This window comes from Benincasa hispida, chromosome 2 (genome assembly GCF_009727055.1).
Source record: "Benincasa hispida cultivar B227 chromosome 2, ASM972705v1, whole genome shotgun sequence".
NCBI lineage: Eukaryota > Viridiplantae > Streptophyta > Magnoliopsida > Cucurbitales > Cucurbitaceae > Benincasa > Benincasa hispida.
The window spans coordinates 50,824,005-50,835,059 of record NC_052350.1 but is presented as its reverse complement, the minus strand read 5'-3'; the positions used below and the strand labels follow the sequence as shown (position 1 = coordinate 50,835,059).

The 11,055-nt window shown below is 35.1% G+C and overlaps 1 protein-coding gene across 1 annotated transcript; it reads left to right on the top strand.

The window, feature by feature from the left end:
- The first annotated feature begins 310 nt into the window (after positions 1 to 310).
- LOC120071519 (transmembrane protein 258) lies at positions 311 to 2,400 on the top strand. The gene is made up of 4 exons (XM_039023842.1): positions 311 to 471; positions 592 to 692; positions 1,797 to 1,875; positions 2,061 to 2,400. Exons 1-4 carry the CDS (start codon positions 469 to 471, stop codon positions 2,106 to 2,108), a joined length of 231 nt encoding a protein of 76 aa, XP_038879770.1. The 5' UTR covers positions 311 to 468; the 3' UTR covers positions 2,109 to 2,400.
- The last annotated feature ends 8,655 nt before the right edge of the window (positions 2,401 to 11,055 follow it).

Genomic DNA, 11,055 nt, shown 5'->3' with positions numbered 1-11,055 from the left:
AATGTGTTAATTATTCATAATGCCCTTGCACACTATTATAAAGAATTCTGAGTGGTAAACGAGACTCTAAGAGAGGAAAAGCTCTAATGTGTGAGAACATTATTTGTATTGGATAAGTGGAATGAGATAACAAGTACACGGAAGGGAAGAGGAGTCCGAGCATGGAGGAGGAAAGAAGAGTCCATAATTAACGTATTCTTAGTACATTATAACAATGACACAGGGTTATCTTTCATTATTATATAAATTATTATATAAATCGGGACAAATGACATTATGACCGCAAAATTAATATTATATAAACAAAAAATTAGTCCAATTTTACGTTTAAAATAAGCCTTTTTTTCATGTCAGCAAAATAACCCTAAAATAGTCCTTCCGTCTGGCGCGACTTCAGTCTTCAATTCCCTCGTCGATAGAACTTGAGATCTCTTTGGAATCAAAATTTCTTCGCCCCAACCAGATTTGATGGTGAGTGAAATTGAAGTCGATGAAATATGCTGTTTGAATTTCTCTCCCAACAATTCCTTTGGATTTCATTGTCTTCGCCATTTTGCATTTTGTAATTTCGTGGATCATATGCTTTTGCAGGCTCCGAAACCTGTTACCAGTCCCGTCCCCGAAGCCTGGTACCCAACCCTTGCGGTTTTGATGATCTCTGTTGGCCTCATCATTACCGCTTCGTTTTTCATGTAAGTTCGATCGGATCTGTTCTTCCTCTCTGTAGCGAAATGAAATCTGGTTAATCTTAATTATTCAGCGTGAAACGATAGGTTTCTCTCTTGCTTGTTCTGTAAAAGTAGATTACGGATTTGTTACTAGCTCAATTCACTTGGATTACAATGGAATACGTAGAAGATGTTTAGTTATCAAGTCTACAAGTTTCTGATCTTTTGTTTCGGAACGGAGGAAGTGCGGAAATTTCTCGATCCATGCTGTGGAATCTATGTTCGAATGCGGAAATTTCTGATCATTCTCGTTTTGTACCATCCATGCTGTGAAATCTATGTTCGAATGCGTTGACGTTCATCTATTTAGTTTCCAAATTTGGCCCCAAAGGATTCCACGAGGCATCTGCCTCTTGATCTTCGAGTAGTGCTAGGGTTATTATCATCCTCTTTGAGTTCACTGATCATTTTGTAGTGATAGTATATTATCTTAGATTCTTACATATAATTGGAAGTCATTTTTCAGACCTTTAGTCGAGGGATAAATCACTCGCGATTATATTGTTCCATATGTTTTTCATTGAAGATGTGGCGTTTTGACTATGATATGAATCAGCTGCTAAAGTTGGTGAATCTCCTGCTACATCTAGGGTTAAATTTACTGTATATTTATGATGCTATATATGGAGTGTGGCTGTCGCTGAGTAGAGAGTCATTTCTCTTGGACAGCGGGAAACTAATTTGGTTGTTATTGCCCATCTTGGGTAGTTTGATGATTTAAACTTCCCTTGACTTGACAGTGATAATTGTATGTAATCACAAATGCTGTTCGTTGCTGTATGTAGTTGCAACTGTGAGATTGCTCAGACTAATGTCGATTATGGTTATAATCTGTCTCTGTTAAGATGATATATATAATGAGAAAAAGTTATTGAACTCGATAAATTGGGTTTCAGATTTGATTAAATTGATATTCATAGTCATGACCTATAATACAATACAACCAAGTTTCTTGGTAAGGTTCGAGTCAGATGACATGCTTGTATCACTCTAATTGATTGTATAACTGTCATCTCCTTAAGGAGTGTGGTTTGGGGTCGCTCTAACTGCAATGAATATCATTTGCAGCTATGAAGCTACAACTTCCAGGAAAAACCGTAGTCTGGCAAAGGAAATCACTAGAGGATCGATTGCCTCCATTTTCTTGGTACGGATCTTTCTGTTGATCTTTTTTATCCTAAATGCAAATTTTTCCATTGACCATGTCAGTGGGAGGAAAATGTCCATACTTTCACATCGACTATTGTTGTACATCTCTTGTTAGTTATTGCTAGATTTGATCATGGAGCCCGATGTTATATACTTACGGTTTTCCGTTATCGTCTGTTGCAGGGTTTTGGATCCTTATTCTTGTTGCTTGCTTCTGGTGTTTATGTCTAACCTATTGGTAGCACATCTTGAGAATGGTTCTTATTTAGCAGAGTCAGTTTTACGTGTATGATGCTGGGATAGGACTACTTCCTAAAAACGGTGCTCTCTTTTTTTTTCCAATGAGGAATTAACATTTTCGAATTTTCTTTATGGAGCATTATACTCATAATATGCAATATGATTGAAGGAATTTTGTAGGCTTAAGAATGATAGTGCTGAAGAAATCAGCTTTTGCTAGAAATAGAATCATGGCTCTTTAGAATAATATAGAAATTGGAGCAAGGTTGGTATTGACTTTGAACCCCATCTGTACTCTGTTAACAGGAATTGCAGAATTAAGAGCCAGATGTCTTCTGACTCATGTTTTTGGTGGGGTTTTTTTTTTTTTTTTTTAATTAAAAAAGTTCTAGAACTGTCATTGTTATTTTTTAAATTTTTGGGGAGGGGCTTTGGTATTTCATAAATCCATCTAATCAAAATCGGAAGCTTGATTTGACCAAGCCCTTTTGTAATTCCATCTACTATTTGTTGAGTCTGACGCTGGGGGGGTGGGGGTTGTGGAGAGCTTTACTGAAGTGAATTTTCATTGATGAAATCAAACGGCTGGCAAATCTTTTGTGTCCCTCTTTGTTGACTTGCTCCTTTTTTAAGCGGGATGTAAATTGTAGTACACACTTCTCTTAGCTCGTGTCGTTGTTGGGTTGGAGTTTGATTTTGTGCAGATTTTGGCTTCCAATTTGAAAGGTGGAATGTAAGAGTGTTGGGATTCACTTTTCCCCTCTTGGTTGGTGAACGTTTTAAGTGGGGATGTGGCCGTTTTTGGTTGTTTTTAATGAATATTCTTTTGTAACTTGTCTATATGCGCTTTAAACTGTAAAATAAGATTAACCTCTCTTATGGTTTTCAATGATCTCAAATCACCTTAAACCTCCAGGACAAGATATAGATAAGATTGTTTCAGCATTGTCTTGAACTCCTTGTCACAATCCTCTCTCATTCTTTAGAGTGCAACTGATCTCCCTTTTAGGGGAACTAGAACTAGTGACATGTTTGAGAGGGACTTTAAAATCATTAAATCACTTTGTCATTTTCAAAATTACTTATAAAATGTGTTTAATTATTCAAAATCAATCTAATAAATTTTTTTAACCATTTCAAAATTAACCATCATCTTAGGTGTCCAATTTAAAATATCAATTTTTTAAGAAATTTTCTATCCCACAATAAGTTTCTCCCAGCTAAAGAAGGGTAGGGTAGATTAACATAATAAATCAATAGGAAAAAAACAAAACAAAACAAAAGTTTTTAAATATCATCAAGGATTGCCGTACTGGTTTACAAGGGTTATAGGTTTAATAAAATGAGAGAATGAGTTGTTTAATATATGGTAGCCATTTATTTAGTATTTAAGGATTTGTTTGGTATGCAATCTAAAAACAAAAACTTGAAAATAAGGCTTCTTGAGTTATGTTTCATGTGTGTTTGAATATAAACTATCATTAATTAATTTTTTATACGATTTAGTTAAATTAATTTTGTAATAGTATATAACTTATAATAAATTACATAATACAAATTAAAAAATAAAATACTATGGTTGTTTGGTAACCATTTTGTTTTTTTTGTTTTTATTTTTGAAAATTAAGACTATTTCATTCTCATTTCTTACAATAATTTGCATCTTTCTTATACAATAGTTGAATTCTTAGTCAAATTCTAAAAACAAAACACAACTTTTTTAAAGCTACTGTTTTTAGTTCTCAAAATTTGACATGGTTTTTTAAACCATTGGTGAAAAATAGGTAACAAAGGAAAAAATTTGGAGGTGGAATTAATATTTATAAGTTTAATTTTAAAAAACAAACAAAAAACAAAATAGTTACCAAATGAAACCTATAATATAACATGAAATATTATATTTCTAGAGTTGCTTTCAAATATAGGAAAATTAGTCAACTTGTTTACAAATATAACAAGACGTCACTGTCTATCAGTGATAGATATTGATAATCATTTATCAGTGTCTCGACACTATTTATCAGTATTTATTATTGTCTTTCACTAATAGATAGTGACATAATTTCTTAATGACTCTATCCCCTCCATGACCAACATTAAAAATAAAGGAGTTGTGATTAACCCGTTAAGTCTATTTTGTAGGAAAAAGGAGGAAACCTCTTGCCATGTGATGTGGAATGTGTAAGTTTTCCAAAAAAAAAAGTGTGGCTTGAATTTTTCCCTAATCTTATTAATTTATATCTTGTGTGCAGGGAGGATTGGAAAACAAAAGATTATTGGGATTAGTTGCCAAGCCAATTGAGCTCTTTAGATTTGGGTAGAGCCATTACAATTCTTTGGAGCATTTGGAATTACATAAATTCATATCAACCAAAGCCCTTTACCCAATCCTAAAGCTAGTGTACATTCAATGTTCAATACAACTAAAAGAGCTTTACTGGAATTGTAGAACTTTTGTCCTTCAAACTTAGTATGCAAGTCAATTTAAATGGAAGTCGCCTCTAGAAAGTTGTTGGAAGTTAAATTCTGATGCGGCATGGTTCGATTTTATGAATAGAGGAGGATTTGGTTGGGTGGTTCATGACTCGCAGAGGTTTCCAATTGCATTGGATTTCAAGTGTTCAAGAGTAGATGACCAATTAAGGCCTTAGAAGCCAAACCGATTCTTGTCGATTTGACCTTTGTTAAGTGCTTTGTCGATGGTGCACTGTGTCAGGATTGTACTTTCCAACCATACGGCATCATGATTCCCACGCGATCATGGTCAGCCTTAAGGGAAACTTAAGTCCCAATTCACTTTTTGCTCGACTCTTTGAAGTTTCAGACCTTAGGCGAGATTCTTTCATCATTTTCGTCTCTCTTCATCATATTGGTTCCCAACAACACGTCTCCAATACTCTTACATCACTTTGGAACTTCACCAAGATGAGTTCAGACCTTTCGTTCGGCCAAAACAAGCTTATAACACTTTATCAAAGCTTACCGGGTGATTCAGACACTTGTTGAGGCTTTCTGGGACATAACAATGCTTACCGGGATCTATCAACCTACTTCAGCGCTTACCGGACTTATATCGACCTAATGGTGGCTTATCGGGATCTACCGGGCCATACAATGCTTACTAGGACAACTCGGGCAAGTATCGGACAAACCGTGAACTATCGAGTCCCACTAATGCTTCAGGATGCCATCCCGAGTGTTGAGATGTCATCGACTTTCTCTCTCCTATTCAGACACGCTTATCGAGAACCATCATTAACCAACCCATGAACAACTTCCCAACTATAGATTTCCTAGACATATCGAGACTTAGACCCTTCTGAGTCCTTGTTAAATCAAAATGACATACCAAAGGTGGAGAGATTATACCTTTGAAGAACCGTTCTTCAAGTAATCTCACGATCAAACTTGTTCACGAACACTCCTCTTGAACAAGCAGCAAACATCAATGCAATCCTCAAACCAATAGGGGCACTACCATTCGGATTCCTCAGTATGCTCAGGGTGGGAACTCAGGACTGGTGGGCTTTGACTATTTTGGTTAAGAGGATATTTGTGAGTTTGGAGAAGGAAGACGATCGAAGAAGCACTATCGTATAGGAACTTCTCAATCATTTAGGTTATCGCATAGTAAACACTTCTAGTCGTTTAGACTATCGAATAGATAAGTCTTCCTATCGCATAGACAACAAAAGCTTATCACACATGCTCTGTGTTTGTCGTGTAGACTATCGTATAGTCTCTCCTTTGCGATCTTTTGTTCTCTTTGGTGTCTTTTAGTCTTAGAAGTAAAATGAGGAGGAGGGGAGAAAAAAAAAAACTCTTTTTCATTTCATTCCAATTACCATAAAATTGCATAACCACCCACTAAGGTAGTTTTTGAGAAAAATGATTATTATTCAAAATAATAAACAATATAAATAAATATGATAACTAACTTATCATATTATATTTATGATCTATAGTTTTAATATTGCATCACATACAATATAAAATATAGTTATTTTTCTCTATTTTGTGGCATTTAATATAAAACATATTTATATTAAATTAACAACTATTTGAATCTCATTCAAATATTTCTTCCTCCAAATAATATATCAAATACATTAATTTAATTATATCATCCTCTTATTAATTTGAACAATTCAAATTAACCTAAAAACTGATTCTCAACATAATTCTTTTGAGCTACCAAGGGGACCTTGTGGACTTGTAGCTTGAAGCTCCAACGTTACATGAATAATTAATTAAACTCTTTAATTACATTATCCATCATCCATTAATTGTCAGACACTCCACTAGATCGCACAGTTGCACTCTTCACACTACGGATATATTTATGTGTCCATTGGATATAACCAATCAACAATGCGATGACCCCTCACAAATTGCTTGTAAGTGCAGCAGGGCCAAATTACCATTTTGCCCTTGTAGTGACATCTAACTCCTTAGATACCACTGCTTCTGTAACAACCTGGCTTTTCGAGATCTCTAACGTGGGTCGTTACTATGGACATGCATGCATGGAATTTAAATTAACATCTTTTCATAACTTAGTAAAACCAAATAAATAACATAAAACCAGTAATTTTATTAAAACTAAATAATTGAAATTCAAGTAGCAAGGTACCCTTAACACCATAAGACAAACTAGAAAATCCTAATGAAAAGTTTTGAAAATACAAATACCAAAATTTCAAGTCCAAACATCAAAACTAGAAACTTTAAGACATCAAATCCTAAAAAATATGAGCGGAAGCATATATCTGGTCTTAGTGGCTCGATCACGGATTCTGCTTGTCATTCGTTGGCATACTCTTATCCTTATCTGAAAAATATATATAAGAAAGAGTGAGTATTAAAAAAAAAAAAAAAAAAAAAAAAAAAAAAAAAAAAAAAAAAAAAAAAAAAAAAAAAAAAAAAAAAAAAAAAAAAAAAAAAAAACAACTAGAACTCAATAAGTAACCCCTTACTGGGGTCAGGCTATTACAGGGCTCACTATTTCTCCTTTCCCCTAGAGTGCACCTCTTACATACACCCCAGGTCCTCTCTATGATCATAAAGACGTGTACCTCTTTCGTAACATGGTTATGCATACACCTCTTTCGTATACACATAACCCACTGCATGTGTGCCTCACACATGGTTATGTATACACCTCTTTCGTATACACATAACCCACTAAGTGTGTACCTCTTTCGTACACCCCAGATCCTCTTTATGAATGTAGGGATGCATAGCCCTTTCGTATACATAATTATGTATATACCTCTTTTGTATATATATAACCCACTGAGTGTGTACCTCTTTCGTACACCCCAGATCCTCTTTATGAATGTAGGGATGCATACCTCTTTCATACACATGGTTATGTATATACCTCTTTCGTATACATATAACCCACTGAGTGTGTACCTCTTTCGTACACCCCGTACCCTCTAGGTATGTATCACTTTCATACACACTAGCCCTAGTACATCTCTTTCATATACTAGCGCCCTCGGGCATGCATCACTTTCATGCAGTCACATAGTCTGGAAAGAAAAAGAGATTTCATCTAACTTCATATTACATATAACATTCACTTAATCCTGAGTCCTCTAAAATCTCCTCATCAACCTCATGTTAATTAACCTCAACATACATATTTAATCTAGTTTTAAATGGATCAATGTAGCACATCACTTTCATGCACTAGATCATGTAAACAATAAAGTATTATGGATTTCATAATATATCGTACAATCTACACATTCTCATAATATATCGCATAACTATATAGATCAGCAAATGTCTAATCTTCATCCAGCTTTAAGACATTCCATTAGGAGTGCCACTTAACTCATCATTTAAGAGTCAGCTCAATCATCATTTTAATATAACTCATAAAATTACAAATTAAGCTCATACATAATTATATTCAGATATATTACTACATGCTCATATATTCTTCCTAAACAGTCCATTCATCCTCAGAACAATCAAAATTATCCTTGAAAACAGTTGCAGGATCCTCAATATTAAATCTACAGTTTATCGCCTGGCATAAAGGCTACTTACTTTGAAGAAAAATTCAGATATTTTATTTGACCAACTAAACTCCCTCTTGGTTCTTGGAAACCTTGAAGAAAAACCTAAAACAGAAATTACAGAGCTTAATTTAACAATCATAACCCAAAGTAATGAATCCCCACAATCCAAATCAGTCTTTGGGGTCTAGATTCAATTAACCCAAAATCTTATGAGTATTCCAAGACCAAACACAAGAAACCCTTAATCGTTCAAAATAATTTAAATCTTACCCAAAATACAATCTATCTCCAAAATCCTGCAAAAACCCAAAAGGACGACAGTGAGGACTCGAGGCTAGGCTTGAACGGCAATCAGACACGATGACGAATCGGTGGCAATCGACGCAGGTGACTAACCCGACGAAGAGCGATGTGCGACTGGGACTTCGTTCGATCTGGTGGCAAGCGAGAGCTGGAGAAGCGGTGGTAAACACGCAGCTGGGCTGAAGCAACGGCACGAGGGAAGCTCGATAGTGGCAATGCAGGTGGACTTGGCATTCGGCTTGACAAATCTGTGGCGGTGAACGAAGACTAGCGCACGGCTTGACAAATCTGTGGCATGCGACACAACTGGCCGATGATCGAAACCTTCAAGTGTGGTGGCATGACGTCGTCTAGAGCTTACGCGAACGATTGTGGCGGCTGGAGGTGCATGACTGGCGAGGCGTGCAGCGGCTGGGTGTGTAGCAAGGAGAGGATCTCGAGAGGGGGAGGGTTTTAATTTAAGAAAAGAAAAAGAAAAGAAATATTTTAATAAAATAAAATTAAAGTTTATTTTATTTTGTTCCTTATATTTTATTCCTTGTTTACTTATTTTTCTTTTTCGTTTCCTTCAATACCAAAGATATATATGACTATATATATTTTTAAAATTCTTTCATTCTTCTCTTTAAATCCCAATTTCTTCTCAAATTCCAATTTCTAAATTCCAAATCTTTAAAAAAAAAAATGAATAAATAAATTCTCAAATCCTTTTGGGAACAAAATAAATTTAAATCAATCATCTCAATTCAATTAATTTAATTCTAATCATCTTCTCCAAATTATATATATATATATATATATATATATTTACAAAATCCAATTTAACCTTAAACAAAATAACACCCAAATAATTTAAGATATTTAAAGTAAAAATTAACTCAAAATTTGGGTCGTTACAGATTCCTTTAATGAACAATAAGTCATCGGCCCACTATGACTGAGTCCTCTTTGGCCAAGAGAGGGTATGACCACTATATTCAAGACCCAAAATTAACCCTTAATGGAGTAATTTATCTACTTACCCCTACATTGGAGAAAGAGTGAATTTCGTCTTGTGAAACTGAGTTCTCAGTTCCCTAATCAGACAAATCCCCAAAATGGTAGACTTGTTGAGTTGGCAATCTGACCACTCTCACCCATACAAATCAAAGGACCACCTTCATGAGCAGGCGTTCACAACTCACTCGGGATTCAAGTCATGTCACATATGGTCATCCTAGTGAAATGTAAGTCTTTGTTATCAACGATGTTATATAAAGAGACTAATCATTTTGTGGTCTAGTCTTAAACAAACTCTTTGTATAGGATACCCCCGCTCGGTTGTCTCTACATGAATGATCAAGATCAGATCATTTTGTAGCACTTTATTGTTGGGATTGGTGTCTAATTCTCCTAGTGGTCCCATAGTTTGTAAACATCTTGTACACATATTGTTATTAATAACATAAATGTTATTTTATAAGCATTTACTCAAATCCAATAAACTAATATCCGTGGTTATTTCATGTAACTTAAGCATGTATGTGATACATACAAGTGGATCATGCCTTAGGTAATAACATAAATGGTCTGTAGTAGATTGATAAATGAGGGATACCTTATCCTGATGACACTAGGGATACAACCCGCTTTGTAGATGTTACAAGTGTTGCAAACTGATACAAATGGTTTGATCTTGACCATTCATGTGGAGACATGCGAGCGGGAGTATCCTATACAAAGAATTTGTATAAGACCGGACCACGAGATGATTAGTCTCTTTATATAACACCGTTGATAATTGAAACTTACATTTCACTAAAATGACTATAGGTGACATGACCTTAATCCTGAATGAGTTGGAAATTCCTACCTATGAGGGTGGTCCTTTGATTTGTATGGGTGAGAGTGGCCAGATTGCCAACTCAACAAGCCTACCATTTTGGGGATTCGTCTGATTGGGGAGCTGTGAACTCAACTACATGAGACGAAAGTCACTCATTCCCCGAAGCAGGGGTAAATCGATAAATTTCTCCCTTAGGGGCTAATTCTGAGTCTTGAACATAGTCGACACACCCTCTCCTGGACCGAGAGGACTTAGTCATAGTATGAATATGACTTATTGTTCATTAGAAGAATCAGTGGTACTTAAGGAGTTAGATGTACTACACAGGGCAAAATGGTGAATTGGTCCATTTGTACTTACGAGTGATTTATGAAGGATCATCGTGCTGTTGATGGGTCATATGGACACAAAAATATATATGTAGTACGAAGAGTGCAGTTGTCGGTCTTTAGTGGAGTGACCAACAGTTAACGGATGGTGGATCTCGTGATTAAAGAGTTTAATCAGTTATTCACGTATCATTGGAACTTCAAACTACAGGTCCATGAGGTCCCCTTGGTAACTTAATGGGTTCAAGTTGAGAACTAGATTTTGGGTTAACTTGTAATATTCAAATTAACAAAAGGAAATTCAATTATATGTGATATAATTGATATGATGTATTAGTTACATAAATTGGAGGATTTAATATACATATGAATTATATTAAATACCATAAAATAGAAAAAGAACTATGGTTTATATGTTTCATATGATGAAATATTAAAACTATAGG

Bases quoted from the DNA above. Each gene is read 5' to 3' on its own strand.
- LOC120071519 (XM_039023842.1), top strand. The intron at 693-1,796 runs GTAAGTTCGATC...TATCATTTGCAG, and splicing joins ATTACCGCTTCGTTTTTCAT to CTATGAAGCTACAACTTCCA. The intron at 1,876-2,060 runs GTACGGATCTTT...CGTCTGTTGCAG, and splicing joins CGATTGCCTCCATTTTCTTG to GGTTTTGGATCCTTATTCTT.